The 20,468-nt window shown below is 41.1% G+C and overlaps 1 protein-coding gene across 1 annotated transcript; it reads right to left on the reverse strand.

The window, feature by feature from the left end:
- Positions 1-3,505: 3,505 nt before the first annotated feature.
- Positions 3,506-9,482, reverse strand: kcnj10a (potassium inwardly rectifying channel subfamily J member 10a). Its single transcript, XM_054601679.1, has 5 exons — positions 9,095-9,482; positions 8,605-8,816; positions 8,047-8,178; positions 7,441-7,618; positions 3,506-3,915 (listed from the first exon to the last, which is right to left on the reverse strand). Exons 1-5 carry the CDS (start codon positions 9,480-9,482, stop codon positions 3,506-3,508), a joined length of 1,320 nt encoding a protein of 439 aa, XP_054457654.1.
- Between the last annotated feature and the right edge of the window lie 10,986 nt (positions 9,483-20,468).

A 20,468-nucleotide genomic window follows, 5' to 3' on the forward strand; every position in this document is an offset into this window, starting at 1 on the left:
CATAATTGCCTTCCACCTTTATCTAAGCACAAACTGTATGTCAATACATAATACATTGTACTATAAAGGCAGCAGTACAGATTAAAAAAAAATAAAAAATCCTGCTGAGGATATTTTGAACTCATGGAAACTACCTCCAAAAAATTCCGTGGTAGATTTTGTCTGTATTACAGTAATGTGCCATCAGGGTGGTAATCAAAGTACCATTATCTAGCACTATGGAAAACTAGCATTCTACTGAAATGCAACACCATAAATGTAATTATTATTTTATATAAAGTTAGAAAATACACAAAACACAGACCTTAATCTTTAAAGATCAACTGAAATAAAATGTAATGTTTTTTTCTGACCCGGACAGACATAAGAACAGTTATGGTTTGAAATGCAATGCAATGCATTAGCTTTTTAGCTACAGAACAAACCATGGAGAAGTGCAGAGCTAACATCAGCCTTGTCTGCTGTAACGCATGAAAAGATACAAAACTTATCTGCACCTGTCACCAGTCAGTTTAGATGTGGCCCTCTGGGGGCATTCCAGTTGAAAATATCCTGTGTTAACATGTGTTTTTTTTTTAAATAAATAAAGAAAACTTCCATACCGCACCTGACCTTCTGACTTCAGCAACCCTGAAGGCCATTTTTCTGGAGTTGTAGTCTGGACAAATAGCATATCAAAGCTTTTGTTTGTTGAAATATATTAATTACAATATTGTCAAAAGGAAAATGGTTGTAGTCCACTGTTGGCTTAATGTGAAAAAAAAACATTTTACCAAAGTTAATTTCAATTTAACAAACAACTTAAACACCAAGATCATACAGATTATGTCCGGTTAAAGCTAGGGTGGGTAATTTCTTTACTGTAATATTTGGCAAAACTGTCCTAATAGCCAGTCAGCTATATGTAGGTGAAGTGCTCTGAGAATATCTGCTCATAACTTTGCTCTCCCCTGCCTCTGTGGGCCGCACCCAAAAATTGCCACCGCTCATGTACACTTTGACCAATCAGAGCGAGGCTCCGATTCTCCGTTCTTATTGGCTGTGGGACTGTCCGGTCACCTTTACGACGTTGGTGCGTCCCTTGTTTTTCTTCCTATCAATGTAACTGACTGCATAACTGACGTTCGGTGGGAGGAGCTACAGCAAGCGTTAGCCGGAATCTCAACGGCTGTTTTCGCCCACCCTAGCTTTAAAACCTTTTACCTTATTTTATTTAGATGACTGTAATCAATTAGCCTCGATAGATAGATAGATAGATAGATAGATAGATAGATAGATAGATAGATAGATAGATAGATAGATAGATAGATAGATAGATAGATAGATAGATAGATAGATAGATAGATAGATAGATAGATAGATAGATAGATAGATAGATAGGCCAGCCTTTATAACCTATAACCTAGGTATTGGTCCTCTCAATATTGCTAGATCCTTATCTAAAAACAAGTTACAAGTTAATGTAATTTAAAGCTTCATAAAATTAAATGCTCCATAACTCTTAAGTGCTAAGTGAGATGATACGGACAAACATGTTGGTGATTATTTTGGTTTTTCATCTTCCATAATGTATATTCCTTTAAGTGGGCAATTCATAATTTGGCTTCAAGCACACACACATATAGACATGTTGTAAATGACAGGCTACATTTATTAAAACAGCCACTTAGAAAGTGCGTACTCATAAAGTTAGACCAATTAGAGTGATCCATATACAGTATACAGTAGGCTTTACAGTAAAAACAGGCACAACCTCTCAGCAGACATTGATTCTGAAATATTTTCAGTTATTTTGAATAGGGCTTGTCGTGATCAGCAGATGATTTCATTTTGAACAGTGGCACCTAAATACTTAAATGATTTTTAATAAAATGCTTCATTGGCCATGAAACAAAAACAATTTTCTTAGTAGTCTTTGTGTAAAAACTTTTCTGAGGTCCCCCATTCCTTTAATTAAAAATGCAGACGTCTCATTTTTTGTACCAAAGGAATTTCACTAGTCCCCATGATAAGTGCCACAATTTCATTTGATTTTGATGCGTCTGAGTAAAGAAGAGAAAAATAAAAATGTTATCCAAATGTATGTACTTTTCCAATACAAAAAAGTTTGGCATAATCCAGAAACACTTTCATGACCAATGTTTGGAGAAAATGACAACAATAAAAAGATGGGCACACTGTACTAAACAGAAATAACATTGTGCATCGACAATATGGGATATTGAAAATGCAGAGTTGTGTATCAAATGTCAGGACATACAGATATGAAGAATGTAGGAAAAAATATTTGTATACACTGTACAGAGGTACATTATCACACACATACTGTACAGGACATTTAAGTTCACAAAAAGGCTCAAACAAACTCCATTTTTACTCAGTTTCATGCATAGCAACGCACACTCACACACACTCACACTCACACTCACACTCACACACACACACACACACACACACACACACACACACTCACACTCACACTCACACTCACACACACACACACACTCACACACACACTCACACTCACACTCACACTCACACACACACTCACACTCACAAACCCCAAACATAATCACAGGATTTAATCATTTATTACAGTGCATTAAGTAGAGTTAGTTCAGTTATTCCCCTTATGTGAAATGCCACATTTCTGTCAAGTTAAAGTGCTTTTAGTAATATTACCAAATATATATTTCCCCAATAAACAAGAAAAGACATTCATATCAAAGAGCTGAATATTTTCAGGTGCAACAAGTAATGATGTTGTTAAAGACTATTGGGTACATCAAATATTATACATTCCTTTAAAATCCTCCATTATAAAAATAATGTGGTTCCAGTATTTTCGCCACCTTTTGCAGGTATTTTGTTAATAATAAAAAAAAAAAGGAGAAAACAGTACTGTGATTCAGTGATTAACCAAATCAGACGTTCAACACCACTGAAATTGAAACATCTTACCGAGTCATTGGGTCTGTGGTTGAGTTCCTATTTTCTTATAACAGAAATAGAAATCAACTTTTTTCAATTTCTGAAATCATGTTTCCCTTTCGTATTCCCTTACAGGATCAAGGAAGTGATGCCCATTTCTAGAAAAGTCTTGAAATAGGTTGATTTCTATTGGAATCAGATTGAGTCATCACTACAACCCCATAAGGCTAAATTGTAGACAAATAATGACCCGATAAGATGAAGCATTTTGCAGTGTGTGAGCATCCTCCAGTTACAGTATATCAAGTCCTTTCCAAAAAAGAAAAATTAATATAAGTGTCTCTACAGATGACATTTGTACATGTTGCGTTTGTGACTTGCTCCCTTTGAAGTGCTGCAGACACAGATACATCTTGTGGTTCCAGGTGTCTCTCTCTCATATGCGTAGGCAGAGTGTTTCGTGCTCAAGCGGGGGAGTTGTTTGTCAGAGCAGCTTGTTTGTTTCTTCCTGCTTTTATCTTTATATCAGTTTCACATCAGCTTTCCGTCACCACTTCCTGTCTCTGTTTTCCCCTCAAACATTACTAATACGCACACTGAGCGGGCTGCTATCTCTGACGCGCCCCCTTTCTCTCCCCTTCTCCTCCCCCCTGTAGTTCTCCTCCAGTCGCATCTTCTCTGGGTCCGTCGCAGCCTCCTTGCCGCCGTGGTAACGGGACGCCTGCGATGGCGGGCTCGGTGGCAGGGCCTGCTTGAAGAGGGGCGGGGTTTTGGTTTTGGCCACTTTGTCAAAGAAGGCGAAATCGGCCACATATTTCCCCGAGGGAGATAGGGAGACGACGGGGGGGAACTCGTAGCCCCAGAGGATCTCATCCGGCAGGTAGGATGTTCGGACCTGACAGGTAGCGGAGGTCGGCTCAACCGTGGCGCTCATGATCACTAGCAGCTCAAAGTCAGCCAGGTCGGGGTCTGTCCAGCCACCACCTGGAGGGACAGAGAAGACCTGAGGTTGAACAACAATCTAAAAAAACTACCATTTTCCAAAGCAAAACACACGTTTTATATACGTTTTCCAACAGCTGGCTGGAGTTCAGTTGTCTCATATGATTGTCAATGACGTGTTTGAATTATTGTATTCAGTCTGTATTGTGCTTTTAGGTCAAACCCCAGTTAATTTAAAAGAATGCAAGACTGGCTCACATGTTCATTCATTCAGTGAGAGACAAGTCATGTATGTGGAGAAGGGAAAGACACACGCTAACATGCACACACACAAACACACACACGCACATCTGGAAATTTCCAAAACATAAAAACTCCCCACTTACTGACTGATTCCAAAAACACTTAACCGGATCTCACACACAAACACACACACTTACAAAACTCATTCCTGCAAGTTGAACACACACACACACACAATTAAAAAAACTCTGCCTGTTGGATCATAAACATCTCATAAAAACAAAAACAAAACTGAATATACTTCTCATTCATCGACACACAAACCCACTAACACAAAGGACACACTTGAAGACTCGTGCACTCAAACAAGCACACACCTGCATCAACAGGCCGCACTCAGAATGCTGACTCTGTCATCTGTCTAAACAGTCCTTACTCTAACCCAGACCCAGTACCGCTCCCACCAGGGAAAAAAACACCGGGTTTCGCAACCGCTCGTACTCCCTGTGACAAACTTGGTAGAAGGATTCTCTTTTTTTTGGCGGTGCAAAGGGCTCCAACTGCATTTATGTAGTAATCTTCCCATTTGCATGGCAAGGGATGCTGCTGCTGCTGCTTAACATGAAATATGGCGCACACATACATCATCCCCACTCAGGATGAATGGAAATAGCTTTGGTGATCTTTACTTTTCATGTGACGCCAATATAAGGAAATCTTTTTTGATTTGCCAGTACTGTGATTTATGCGCATATACCTGCAAAATTGATGACACATTTCTGTGATAATAAGCAAATGTCAGCATGCTAAAATGTCAAACTTAGATGTTAAACATAGTAAGTATTGTATCTGCTAAACATCAGCATGTTAGCATTGTCTTCGTAAGCATGTTAGCATGCCAAAGTTAGCATTTGGCATTCAAGTCTGGATACTTTTCTCATCCGACAAGCATTTTTTGGGGTCATCAGCCACAACAGGGTTTCGAGATCTCTCATTCAAAGGAATGAAGAAGTCTTTGAATGAGTCATCGCTGTTGTGTGCTCACAAGCTTAGACTTTACCCATCAGCCTTGTGTGGTACAGTGTACAGACATGGTTAAGAGTGGTGTGCAGATATTCCAGCTCAGTGGTTCGGACGGCCATGGCGCCTCTCCTATAGACTTTCTCCACAGGCGTCCTGCTCTCCTGATTCAGTGACTCATAGTCACATAATGCCAAAACGATTCACACACTGTGGCACTGAAACCCAGTTTTCAATGTTCCTATCAGAGCAGTGTCCTGCTCAAGATCCCTTAATTGTAGTACATGTTGAGAACATAACGCAAGTTCTGCAGGAAGCTTTAAAGCTCTGTTCAATGATCCACAAAAGCATGCTCAGTCATGAGTTTTACAATGATCTATTTGTAGTTATCATGTGCAGAATGGCAGAGAGCATGGAAAATGAAAACCATTCACACCTGTTAAGGAAATTAACACTAAAATACTTTTTTTTTTTAAAGGTCATGACTAAAACAAGTAAACAAATAGGTCTCACTACCTACACATCACATTGAAGTTACCATTTGTTTCCATTTCTAAAAAAAATAAAAGATATGTTACAATGCTTGTCGTAAGATAGAAGGTGTGTCACCTCTCAAAAGTTAATGAAAATGATGTCTTTGGTCATAAATTCCAACTGGAGAATTGCTGACATGCTCACACTCTGACACAGACGTTAATTCGTCTTCAGGTCTTTCAACTGCTTGTAACTGAAAGTAAAGTCGCACAATTATTGAGGTCAGTGTGTTCTGTAACACATACGGCACATTTACTTCAATAAATGGTTCTTACCATTTGCAAGTCAATGTCAGCATGGGCAGCATATTAATGTCCCAAAATAATAAGTTGTAAGTGCTAATCTTTATACCAGTTTTTATATTATAGGTGCTTTTAAGGCCTGGATTTATGCAACATGAACAAGCAAGATGAAACAACACTGGGGACATGGTAACAAAAACTGACTACTGTTACAGTAGGTATTTAGAACAGGGATTATTGTAGTATCACAGACAGTATTATGTGTAATTTAATCCTTTAAATACGGCTCCAGTTGAAATTACTGCTGAAGGAGAGGTAATGATGACCTAAACAAAAAAAATGTAGGAATGAAAGTTGAAGTTAAATGGCAGAGCAATAGGTATAGAGGACATAAGGAAAGGAAAGGAACTGATAATAGCATACAAATGGAGTGTGTCAAGTGAGGCCAAGGAAATAACAAGTCTACAGTAAGTGAGCGGTGTGAGTGTCAATAACGCCGCAATCGCAGTCCGTCAGTACTATGCCTTTGTGGTTTCCAGTGCTGAGAGGTCTGCGCTGCTGTAAGTGGATCTGTGCAGGCTTCGTGTCAGCACCCCGGACTGTACGCCATTGTGCTCTAATGAGCGGTGTCTCTGCCGATCTCTCTCACACACATTCCAGCCAAAAAAAAAAAAACCCGTCTCCTCCGGTGCCAAACCGGCCCAACTCTGGACGGTCAGAGGCAGCCAAGCACGCAGCACATGACTGTAAATACCAATACACCTACGTACACATACATATTGACTGTATATACAGTTATCCTCAAGGGACATATGAAAGTTTTGTTCCAAATAAAGACATCAACCATTTCATAGAACATATAGCGCATATTGCCAATCAATGAATATTGGTACCAAATTACAGTTTGTAAAATATACTTTTCTATGAATACTGCACATTGTTTTCACTTACTATTATTGAAATCTCGACACTGCACGTAGTGTTAAAGAGAAGTTTTCTTCTTATACTATTTGTGTATCAGACCAAGTCGCAACCACCTGTGCCAAAAACTGCAGTTCTTCAAATGGCCACTTGAGGCTGGCTTCAAAAGTGAGTCAGTACCCATTGAGATCTATGTTAAGATGGACAGCTTTACAGCAGAAATAAACATGTTTGCAGCCTGGTACAAAAAACGGAATTGGTCACATGACAACTATGTGGAAGAGGATTTTTTTATTACTCACTGGTTCAAATAATACTAGGGCTTAAAGTAATATATTATCAAGGGTGTAGCTGTTTTAAGTGACAGGTGAGTGCCATCCCCTCTGTTTTGGATGACGAAGCGGAGGGGATAGCACCTAGGAAAGATTCTGCTCTTTGGCCTTTTAAAAAAAATTAGGATGTGTTGTCTCTGAGATGGCGACAGACAGAATCACCCACGTTGAGATTAACAAACCTATGGGTGACGTCAAGGAGCCTACGTCCATATTTTCAACAGTTTATGTATGACACCTGCCGCACAGCTTGACATCATAGAGCCATGGCCTACCTTTTGCCGCCCAGGCCCTGAGGGGGCTGTTGTCGTCGATGATGTGGTAGAAAGTCAGCGGGATGATGAGGAAGGGGCTGTCGCTGGATGTGTCCACCTGGAAGGGCACATTGCGCTGGTCCAGCCGCACCGTCTCCCCCTCCTTGGTCAGCGACGTCTGAAGCAGCTTCCCCGTCACCTGGGAGCCAAGACGGAGTCAGTAAATGTAGCCAAGAGGTTGCAGAAAGGCATCCTGTAACCAAAAGGCCCCAGGTTTAATACCGGCATGGCCAAAATCTTCATCATAGGCGATGTGTCCTTGAGTATGGCTTTGTTTTGAGCACCCTACTTTACATTATAGTAGCCCCTTTAAAGAGCTTATGGTTCTCACTGCATGGGTTTCCAGGTATGACAGTATGTCAGGGGGTTCATACCCATCATGGGATTGCATCCAATCAAATGCTGTGCAGAGTAGGTGGAATCAATAATAACGCTCTTCAAAAGCATAAAAAAAGATACAAGACGGACAGACAGAACAGTAGCCATTTCAGGTTATAATTACTTCTGATGAGAGGAACCAAACTTGAACATATAGAAAGGAATAATACCTAAAAGTGACTTGCATACCTGGCATCCTAACAGCAGGCTTTTGCGCATGTTGGCCACTCGGATCATGAGGCAGGGACGACCCTCGTGATTTGACACAACGGCGTGTTGACTAAACTTCACTGTCTCGCCCCTCTTCTTGGGCCGAGCGACCTACAGGAGGCAGGAAACATGTCACAGTTGCAAGAAATGGATACATAACAATTCCTGTTAGTAAGTACTGTGAACCCTCCACATATAACCTTCAGCAATCATCTACAGGGGCCTCGGATTTCCTCTTTCTCTGTTCAAGATAAGTGAGGGGATAACGTTGCTTTTGACAGATACGAGTAGTAATAAACAGCTTGGTGACAATCAGTAAGCATAACCTTTAACATAGACGTTGACTGCAAAAAACATTGATAGTTTTACTGAAACAGGGAGGGTAAAGGAAGGACTTATTAAGGTCCGGGGTTTGAGGAACCAGCCGATGAACTGCAACATCCCAACTCAACTATCCAACAAAGACACTTTGAAGAAAGAACATATCACATGTTTTGGGTAGAAACAAACCTTGCACTAATAACTACACATGTCTACCTTTGCAAGGAAAGTGCCGGTGATGAAGATCTCCATCACCATGGTGATGACCAGCTGAAAGATGAGCAGGACAATGGCGCCGGGACACTCTTCGGTGATACACCGGAAACCGTAGCCAATTGTGGTCTGAGACTCCAGGGAGAAGAGGAAGGCTCCCGTCAGGGTCTTCACCTCCATTACACATGGAGTATGGTTGGAGGGGGGGTCAAACTCTGGAGGAAAGGAGGGAAGAACAGAGGATCTTGGGTTTTGGGGGGGTTGTAAACAAATTATCAAGGAACATTTTGTTCCTTCTCTCAATGTTCTGCCAGATCTTTCTCACGACAGATCTTTCTCACGCTCTCTCTTTGCAACTTTAAAACTGCATGCCTGTGTGTGTTTCTTGTGAACTCCTTCACAAAAAAGTACTTGAGCTTCATGGTTCCTTTTATATAAGCAGCCACAAATGGATAAAGACAAAGCTCCATCACCTTCCCTCCCTCCTCCTTACCCTGGAGATCTCCATGCACCAATGCCACCAGGTACCAAAGCACTCCGAACACGAACCAGGTCCCAGCGAAGGTGGCCGAGAAGAGGAAGAACTTGTAGCGCCACTGCATGTCCAGGAAAGTGGTCCAGAGGTCGCGGAGGTAAAGCGCCCCCCGTCCGCTGACGTGCTCGATGCGTACATTACTTCGTCCGTCTTTCGAGAGGACGCGCCGCCTCCTTCGCAGAGCGTTAGGCCCTAAGGCTCCCGTTCCAACTCCCCCACCTGCACCAGCACTTCCGGTCCCACCTGTGGAGCTCAGCAGGGGCTTGGTGATGTCAGTCTGCGTCTGGGAGTGGCATATCTTCTGAGGAGAGGAGCCTTCAGAGGAGGGGGGAGTGGCTGAGGTCATTGCCGGTGCTGCAAGGGGGGGATTGGAGACGGAGACAACAGGAGGTGAGGAGAAGAAGAAAAGTAGGTGAAGCGGGTGTACATTAAAAAAATAAGAGAGTTAAGATGGCTAAAAGAAAAGGGCAAAGGTTGTATAGGCGGCAAGATGAAGTGAACAGCAGGTGAGACCAAATGAAAAGGTGCAAGATGTGTGAAGAAGTGGAACATTTGGAAGGAGAGGGAGATGGCGACGAAGAGAGAAGAAGAGGAAGGGGATTAGAAGCACATTTTTCAACTGGACAGTGTCGTGGCTATCCACGGTGGTCCATTTTCCTTTCATTTGAGGCAGCTGGCCTCCTTTCAGCATGAAGGCACAGCTGCTCTTTCACATTAAAAGCGTGATAGTGCAGGCTCATTCATGTGTCGGTTGCACAAGAGGGCTTCTGAATTGAGTAAAGACCAGTTACTGTTGTTCCACATGAGAAAAAAGATTTAGAAAAGAGTCTTTAAATTTAAATCAAGGACGCTTAGGTCTTCTGCCGGACAACCGCTCTTCTTTTTTACTGAAAGTTGTTTTTTCATACACAAGCTCAACCCTTCATTTTCTGAGTTCTGAGAGACTTCATGTATGCATCATTTGCAGCAGAAGTGACAGGAAGAGGTGCGTCATTTTGCATAATTAAAGACGTGCAGTCAGATAAAGCTTTTGAGAGGTTGTCCACTGTGGAGAGCTGTACAAAAAGCTGCCTGTTATGTAGTTTTGGTGTAGTGCTGTTTTTCACGGTTTAGGAAATCTCAATGCTGCCACAATGATATGTGCACACGGCAGGGTTCATAAAGAAATGGTTCTCTCAGGTGGGAACCTCAACCCCATCCAACACCTTTATGATGAAGTGATAAGTGCGTGTTGTCATTTCGCAACTGTCAAGTGAAGGCATATGTCAAACAATGGGGGTGTAATGGATCTGTATATAAGTGACTGTGGGTCTCAACTGGGTGTCAGCATTATAATGACAGAATGAGAAGTCCCCCTCCTCACCCCCGGGTGCCATGGACACTTATTGTCACTGTATTTGTTTTCCCCCTGTACACACTTAACAGCTTCACCCTCATCTGGGCTGCAGTTTCTCCATGTCCTTCTTTTTTCTTTCTTTCCTTCCCTCTCACTCTCACACTCACTGTTCACCAAATGGCCCTTTTGTCTCAAACTGCCTCGTCTTTCCGGAGCAAATACGACAAAACCCAAAACAAAACAACCCAAACAAAAGCCTGAGAAACACGACGATCTGATACGCTCTGTCCTTTCTGACCCTTCTCTCTTCCCCTCTCCGTGCCGGAGCTCACACTGAGTGAATGAATAGAGATCTGTGTTGATGTCTGTGCTCTGAATACTAACATGTGGAGGGGGAAGGAGGGGAGGGAGGCGGGGTCAAGAGGAGGCACATGTGATTGGCCGTGTCAATCTCCGGCTGAACTCTGAACCCTGCGTAGCTCCGGCCTACACATACAGTAAACACACGCTTGTGTATGGCACATATAGACCTGCAGAACAGTTAGAGCACAACACCATTGATTGTGCAAAAGAATGTTTGGTTTGCAGAGTCAGGACTGTACACACAATAATACAGCAACTAGCAATAGAACTAGAATCAAACTAGTATTAACAGAGATTTTTGGCCACTTGGGGGATGAACAACAAGATGTAAACACAACAATGATATGTCAAGCCTATTATATTGCCTATTTACACATCCAGCAGGCACAGAGCAACATTAGCATTTCTTTTGTTTCATGTTTCTGGCCACCTGATAAAAGAAGGTCCAACATTCATGATCCTTTTAGCTTTGTTTTGGTCTCCACCATCAAGCAGCTAAATGCTCCAAAATGCCAAAAACTTGTTGCTATGTCTGCCTGCTGTTTGGTTCTGGGCAGCTTGTGCATATTGATTTTATCAAAGCTTTTTAACAGGAAAACGGCTGCTGTGTTTGGCAGTAAACAAGTTTGATGAGAGCGCTGAGACTGACCTAAAACAATAAGTTAAAAGATGCTAAAAACCTTGTTAAAACTAAGGTAAACTGCAGAGTCAAATTTTAAGATTATGAGATACATTTCTGTGGATACATCAGGGTACAACAATTTAATCATTTTTCTGGTGACGTTATGTCACGTAATGCTATATCATGGCATCTGTTTGTCACGTTACTTTACCTGAATACTTATTTTTGGCTAAACCACAGTGGGGGTTTTTTGTAAGCCTGAACCAAATTAGTTTTGTTGCTTACCCCAAACCTCCACTGTTTCACAAGTTTAACCGACTGAAGTTTCAGCTTTAAGATACTACACAAAAGGCTCCCCAAGCAGCAAATATGACGAGTAGGGATGAGATCAAGTTGAAATATTGACTAGCGCAGTTTTTTTCTTTTTTCGAAAGGTCTAAATAAGTGGTTTCATTTGTAAAAGCGTGGTGGGACTATTTCCTGCTGTGGATTAATACACATTTGGTGCTGTAGTAGGTATTGACAGCAGGAAACTACAGGTTCATGGTAATAAAGTAACTTTTCACTAAGTGCAATAGTTTGGTTCATTTTAAAGGTTGTTATCTACAACAGTGAGGGAAATATTTGTTCGATTTAGCTTCAATTCATTGTTGGTTTTTGGTATTTGTTGTTGTTATTTGTTAAATAGAAAAATCCAGAATATCACCACCCTTATCCTTTAACAGTATCTACAGTAACTACCCTTATAAATAATACAAAGAAAGTTATATACACATTAGTAGAGGCAAAACAATATTTGGGAAGTGTATCAATCACCCCGACAGCACAGTGATGGATTCCCTCTCTTGTGAAATGACTTTTTCCACACTCAAGGTTAGGATCTCTTCCTCTCCATCGCTCTCCTTCCCTCTGTCCCGTGTGCACAAGAATCCTTTTGTTTTCGCGGAGATGAAAGGGACAAAAGCCACCATTGAAAAATACGACTTGGTGAGCGAGTGAGTGAAAAGAGAGAGAGCAAGTTATACGGGGAGAGGAGAGCGGTACGGAGGGTTAAACTGAGTGTGTGTGTGTGTGTGTGTAATACTGTGTTTGATCATGTGTGAGTATGCAGCGCTTGACATTGTGAGGGCGAAGAAGGGAGAGAATAATCGGGTTTGAGGGGAGGATTGAGAGAGAATTTTAGCATTGGGTGACAAAGAGAGTGAAAGAGGAAAAGAGTGAGGGAAATGGATGGTGAGGGAGAAGTAGGAAGGGGTATGTGGAGTGAAGGTGGAGGAAACAGGTCGGTGACAAAAGGTGGTCATTAGTATTCCAGAGGAGAGAGTAATCCCTTCCACTCAGTGCCCCTGTCCAGTGTCCGCGGCCATAAAGAAACCCCATAGCAGCCGGTACACTGCGCTGAAAAGATTCAATACAACACATTATGAATGGCCGTGACCAGTGTCCACGCTGGAACGGCCTCTGCACCGCTATGAAAGGACTGTCTAAACATCAACACAGGCCGTGCCAAGAAGGCATGTACTCAGCCAGCACAAGACGTTAACGCCACAAAAACTCGCTGGAACCAAACTAAGCGCTGACCATCGGCATACAAATGAGCTGCTGGGGTGTCAATGTGTCTTTATTCATATAACAGTGAATGATTTAGGACAGAGACATTAAGAGAGAGCCTCTTTTGTTTTTGGCGGTACTTTATTTAGTTTGTTCTATTTCCTGTTTTGTCTTTTCACTTCTGGTCATTATTAAAGTTTAAAAGACTACAAATTCAGCCCTCTGATCGGCTCACACAGCCGACTATACGTTTCTCAAAAGCATCATTTATGTGCATGTGTGTGTTCCAAGCTGACTCGACCTCCTTCACCACCAATATCGGATTAAAAAAAAGATGTTCTTTGGCACAGAGGCGTTAACTAGCTTACAAAATTGCTCAACTAGCTTGTTGCAGCGGAAGATTAGCTTGATGTTTCTATGGTAACAGCACTGATCTTTAACCTGATGAGGCAGTTTATTGTTGTAGATTTAGGTTTTTTGTTTGCATTGACGCTTATGTACCCAACTATATAATATTGCTCACAAGCAGCAGATGTCCATCCACACAGCTCGGAACGTTCCGACCTCCGGTGCAGACGGGAAGTTAAAAGACAGAATTACAGAGTCAGAACACTTCCTTGTTGGTCAAGGTCAATATAAAAAAACACTTCTTATCATACATGTCAGATAGATGAGACCTAGATACCTAAAATGATTGCAATTTTCCTGTCCTGTGAAAACCATGTATCTCCCAGAAATCCCAAGCAAAGTTTTTTGACAAGGCTTTTTCAGATAATCCAATTAGTTTTTCAATTGTTCATTCATTAAGGAGTTGAAGACTTTTTCGACCCTTTAATGAAAATGTTATTGTAATCTGAAAAGTTGAAAATAACCACATTTGGGGAGCCCCAATTTACACTTGACAGTCTTTAATTTAAACTACAATCTGAAAATCAATGTATATGGAGGACTGATGGACAAATATTTATTTTATTTATTTCTTCCGAACTGCCACACTCAATAATCAGATTGGGGATGAGGGGGCACACATTTTGGTAGTCACACTAACAGTATTGCATGTGAAAAGTGACATAATTGTGTAAAACATTAGAAACAGAGCTCGAGTGTTCACCTTTGCACACTTGGCCAGTTGCTGCTTTGGGAAAGGGGAAGGTGGAGAGGGTTTCAATGCTGTTCGACCATCAGACGGACACTTTTGTTGAAGCATACTAAATCCCCAACATCCTCCTATGTTGCATCTGTTACTGAAACAATTATTTCCCCTCAAAATTAAATTCCTCATGTAAAATACAGCAGCTGTAGTAGCTGAGACTATAGTCTCTTACCTACGTTCAGTGTTTTATATTCTGTGTGTATTCCACGTTGACATAATTTACCTTCATGCGCAATTTAACAACAGGAAGCGAAAGTAATCAGTTGCCATGGTGATCAGACGTTTGTCTCAATGTGTCAGTGTTTCCCAACCTCCATCTAAATCTAAACACTTTAGCTTCCACTTCCTCGGCCCAGAATTAGTAGCTGAGGAGTTACGACACCGAGCCAAATTAAACAACAGAGAGCAGCTGTGGGCCACCGGGCTGTGATTTATGTCTGACTTTTACTTTCTTCTCCCGAGTCAGAGGTAACCGATGCTCTGTCTCCCTGCTGTAAATCTGACGGCTCTACTACTGTTGTGGTGCTGATGAGGATTCCTCAATGAGAACGTGTGATTTGTTTGGTCCGAATGTTTCCGAGCCGAGACTTCCTGTCGACTGGGAGTCAAAACACCATCACACCTGTTCTTTCCAATATGTTTTGTACTTGAGTACTGTACGACAACTTATAGTGTTCAGCAGAGGCCCAGATGTTTTCCCCTCTGTTGTTATTTACAGTAAACTGTGCTGAAAACCATATGTATCAATAATTTATTAATCAGAGCAGGACAGGCCCCTGATCGGAAACTTTTAATACAACGCTGAATTAATTTTGACTACAAAACCTTGTTGCACACAGTGCAGTATTAAATATTGTATGATTTTAAGGATTTTTTTGCCACTAATGCTAGTAAAATAGACTTATATAGATAAGATAATAAGAAATAATATTAAGATAATAGATTAATAGATTAAAGTAGATATATCTTTGTAGCAGTCAGACATAGCGGCACACATTCGATAGTGGAACCTCCTCTATTGTTTCACACTTCTGATATCCCTCCGCGATGTAAACACAACACATTAGATGCAGCGAGACGGAGCACCTGTTTGAATGTTGACCTCAAGCCTTGCATTACACTGTTCAAAAGTATGTTTCTTCTTATAACCCAAAAACACTTTTAGGAGAACTATTAATAAGATGAGGAGCCAAGAAAAATATCAGTGCTGTGTCATAGGAAATAACAAAGAAATAAGAAATAAAAGACAAACAAACTTAGTACAGTAGTGCTTAAAGGGATATCGCAGGGATGACACTATACACAATAATCTGTCAGATCTACACATTATTTCTTTGAATCAAACATTCCTTTGGTGTTTTTATTAGAAGAAGAAAAGCGACAAAATAAAAAAGATTAAAGACTGATTTTAAAACGTGTGTGTGTGTCTCTTACCTTTCTGTTGACTGGTAACAGAAGTTCACTCTGACCACAGCTTTGGAAACTTGAAGATTTGATGAGTTTCACTGTCCAGTAGACATGTAAAAAAAAAAAAAAAAAAAGACAGACAGCGTACAATTCAATCTGTCCTGGAGGGGGAAAAGATTGTGGAGAAAGTTCACGGTTTGGAACGGCGGGCTCTCGTTGAAAGCCCAAGCATGTTTTTTTTTCACAGCACCTCTCACTTTGACATCACATTGTTTGTTTTCTTTTTGCAGTCCTTCTACGCCGTTGACATCCTATATTTTTAAGAAATAGAAATTAAAAAAAACTCTTCACCAGAGATGCCTGGGTGAGGAGTAACCAGCGGTGAGTCGGTGTCTCCCAGCACACTGGTACTGACAGTACCGGTTCTGGCTCACTGTTACTGGGTCATTATGTAATCAGATTATCACAGTTTGCTCTTCTTCCCCTGCATGTGAAGCTGAGAGGAAGCCCTGTGTGTCCGCGGACGGAGAGAAGTTAAAGAAGCCTGTGCTGTCCACTCCTCCAGGACCCCCCCCTCCATCTCCTGCACGCCTCTCTATATAAACCCAAAAGTCTTCAGACAGCCGCTGTTTCACGACATTTTTAATTCATTAATTCAACTCTCCTCCCAGCTTCTCCTCCCACCCTCCCTCCCTGCGTCTCTCCCTGCACTGTACTCTATAAATGGGCCCCTTTGTTGCGAGGGCCTCCTCCGCCGCTGCAGCCTTTGTCAACTTTCTCATGTAAATGTTTGATGGTTATGAGATACAGGCCTGGAAGTTGTTGCACTGAAACGGAGGTATTTACAAATCAAAGGCGGGGAAGGGGGAAAAAAGAAAACAGGGCTCTTTTCTTGTGCTCTTGGCTACTTGCAGTTTTGCGTTGGCCAGTGTGCAGTGAATGGATAATGCCCGTGCACGTCTGTGAGGTTGTGCCATGTCCGCCTGCGATGGAAGGCGGGGGGGGTCTCGGTGGTGTTTAGGGCGAGGGCACATGGTTCCTGCTGTGAATGGACAGCACGGGACCACCAGGATGAATTAATCCACCAAAGTAACACACTGAATATCACACTGAGACAATTGTGCTGTCACTTTCACGGCTAATGGAAACATGAAGTACATTTACACAAGCACTAGGTTCCTAGCTTCTTATACTTGTACTCTCTACTTTTACTTCACTTCCTTTCAGAGGGAGAGATTGTAGGGTTTACTCGGCTTCATTTGTTTTACAGCTTTATTTACTTTGCAGACTTAACTTTTCTGTGCAAAACATTTGATCAACAAATGAAATACGATGCATATTTATAGATTAAACTGCCCAACAGCATAAAAAGTAGTATAAAATCAACTCCACTTACTTCCAAATGAATCCATCAATAAAAACAATAAGTTAATATTCTGTATAACTGTACATTAACACTCTGAAATGTCCTTCTGTTTCTGATACTTTTTGCTTTCATTACTTTAGCTGATAATACCTCTGAATATTTACTTGTAACAGAGTATTTGTCCGGGAAAATGTTAAGATTAAATCTTAAAGCAAGAGTGGTTGTGCAGGAATTTCTTTGATTTTTAAGATGCACTCCGGTGCACCTGCAATACAAATATTGGATGTGCTTTTATTTTTTTATTAGCAGGTATTAATTCCTGAGGTGCAAAGAGGGAATAAGTTACCTTTTCACATTGAAAAACAGCTACGATCACTGCAATTTTAAGAAGAAGGACAAATTATGCTGATTTTGTGGAAATGTTTTAGCTTTTTTTGTCTCAAACATGTGGAAAAGAAGGCAAGATTGGCTACTTGATTGTAGGCCACAGTTACATATTCTTTGTGTAATATATTTATAGTATAATATACACAAATATAACAAAGTATATGCTCCTACTCCCTATAGAGTTAGTGAATGTCTCTATAGGAGCAGTATTTTTTCATTCTAAAGAAAGTGAAAAGGGCAACCATTCAAAGCTCCCCTTTTAACTTTGTTTTGACGGGAGTTTAATTTACCGTTTGTTCAGATGAGAGTCAGCAGGCGGGGCGCAGACGCATGAATCTGCAGCTTGGACGCGCCGCACAATAAACCCCTGGCACTGCACAATATTCGGCCCCGGCTGGTTTCACACGCACATCAATCTGTAGGGGCCCCTCCAACCTGCCAGCAGGGTGTTGTTGCCCCCTTCAGCACCCTCTCCTGTCCTGCAGAGTTTGGGGCTCCCCTTATCCGGAGCAACGGGGCCCTGCATCCATAGGGGCCCCGGTTTATATGAGTGTGTTTACCTTCCGGGGGGACCATTTCATAAGGATTTGGCTCCCTTTAGGACGGGGTCATCCTCGGCTTCACCTGAAGTCATGAAGCAGCTGATAAATGGGGTAATAAAAGAAAGCAAATACATCAAGATTATTGCAACTGTTACAGAGAGAGATGATGAAGAACTGTTGCTGACCTGAAATAACCTCCTCTGTCAAAGCACCATATAACTTCTTTACCCGCTGTAACAATAACAGACATGACCTGTGTCATTGCTGTGTTGTTCTGTCTGTTGTTCTCCTCATTCTCCTCTTTTAATTTCTGAAAACAGAGCTCGGTTTTGTTTCTTTAACACAAACTGTTTTCTTTTTGGCCAAAGACAAAATATTCTCATTCATTTGATATAAAAGGTAGAGACAAAGTCTAGCAGTGTATAAGATAAGAGATAAGATAAGATAAGATAAGATAATCCTTTATTAGTCCCGCAGCGGGGACATTTGCAGGCTTACAGCAGCATAGAGTAAAGTGCACACAAGAGACATAGTAGAAGAAGACAAGATAAAAAATAAAAAATGAAAATGAAAAAAACAAGTATTATAAATAAGCAATAAAAAAAACAGTAGAAAAACAACAATAACTGATATTTACAGACAGAAAAGGGAGGCTGTGTGTATCTGTGTGTATCCCAGTAGCATTAATTTCTGTAATCTCAGTTTCGGAGCTAGATTTTTTTGTTGCCCAACACTTCGGAATATGACCAAACACTTGCAAAACTAGAGACAATCCCATCGGCCTCAGCTGCACACCGTGTGCACCAAATGTTAGCATGCTAACAGGCTAAGTTAGGATGGTTGCAATGCTAAACATCAGCATGTAAGAGTTGCCATTTTGAGCATGTTAGTATTATTCCTAAAGTACCACTGCGTTGCAATACAGCCTTACTAAAGAAACTTTTTGATACAAATGTCATCCAATACAATGTGTGCATGGAAGTGAAGGAAAGTAGCCCTATAAAACATTACTTTCAGAGTAAAAAACCACAAAACCATCACATTTACCTCCAATCCAAAGAACTTCAGAGACTTTAACCCATTTGAGTACATCAAAACCCTATATTGTCTTTTATAAGAAGCTTCAAATGTCAAATGAAATAGGCAATCCTCATGTATTCCAAAAGGGTTTATTTGGCTGCATTAAATATCACCGTACAGTATAAAGGCTCAGTTTTGCTCTACATCACATTTAACCCACTTCATGTACGTTTGAAAGAATGTGACCTCACTAAGCCAACACAAACTAATCCATTGCTCCTCTGTTTTCAGACCGGCGAGAGTTTTAGGAAAACTATGTGACGGAGATCAGCGGTCACTGAGAGGGAGTCAAGAGAGGAGGGAGAAGAAGAGGAGGAAGAAAAGAGAGACGGAGATGAAAGAGAAAGAATAGGACGGGAAGGAGGAGAAGAGAGAGACAGGAGACGTTAAATATGGAGGAAAGAGGCGTTTGTGGCACAGAGACAGATTGTAAGAGGAGGTAAAGAAGGAAGGAGACAAAGTAGCACATGATGGCGTAATGTGGACCGGTCGGAAGGCTCCCTTCCTTTTTTTCACCTCCTTCTTCCTTGTTTCTTCCCCTCTCTTTGTTGATCTGCCTCCTCGGCCAGTTTGTGTTTCCATCACATGTTGCCCTCCCCCTTTGTTTTTTCTTTCGTTCTTGTCACTTTCACTTCACTCACCCTCTCCCTCTTCCTTAGTGAGGGACAACCTCTTCCTGCAGATAGAAGAAAAAAAAAGGTGAGATGATGTGCACACCAATGCAGAAACCTCCAAAACCACATTAAACACAGACACATACAAACAGACAGATAAACAAAAACAGGAAAAAGGAAACAAACCAGAAAAATATTGCATGGTATGAAACTCTGTGGGTTTTGGTCAGCCCGTTTCTGCAAAGAACATCTGCAGAGGAAGAAGCTGGTCTGGCGCCAGAACTTGGGCCACCATAGAAGAAGAGGAAGTTACAGAGCCCTACTGCAGCAATAGCAACAACCTGTCAGTGCTTTGCATTAATGCGTTATTGTTAACAATTTCTCATTGGAAACCAAAATAAAAAAAAGCTTTCAAGTCAGCATTAATCTCTCACTCCATCTGGTGGTTGTCTGTTACACACACACTCATAAGAGATACAGACAGACAGACAGACAGACAGACAGACAGACAGATAGATAGATAGATAGATAGATAGATAGATAGATAGATAGATAGATAGATAGATAGATAGATAGATAGATAGATAGATAGATAGATAGATAGATAGATAGATAGATAGATAGATACTTCCATACCGCACCTGACCTTCTGACTTCAGCAACCCTGAAGGCCATTTTTCTGGAGTTGTAGTCTGGACAAATAGCATATCAAAGCTTTTGTTTGTTGAAATATATTAATTACAATATTGTCAAAAGGAAAATGGTTGTAGTCCACTGTTGGCTTAATGTGAAAAAAAATATTTCACCAAAGTTAATTTCAATTTAACAAATACCTTAAACACCAAGATCATACAGATTATGTCCGGTTAAAACCTTTTACCTTATTTTATTTAGATGACTGTAATCAATTA

The sequence above is a fragment of the Anoplopoma fimbria genome, chromosome 7, assembly GCF_027596085.1.
Source record: "Anoplopoma fimbria isolate UVic2021 breed Golden Eagle Sablefish chromosome 7, Afim_UVic_2022, whole genome shotgun sequence".
In the NCBI taxonomy this organism is placed as follows: Eukaryota; Metazoa; Chordata; class Actinopteri; order Perciformes; family Anoplopomatidae; genus Anoplopoma; species Anoplopoma fimbria.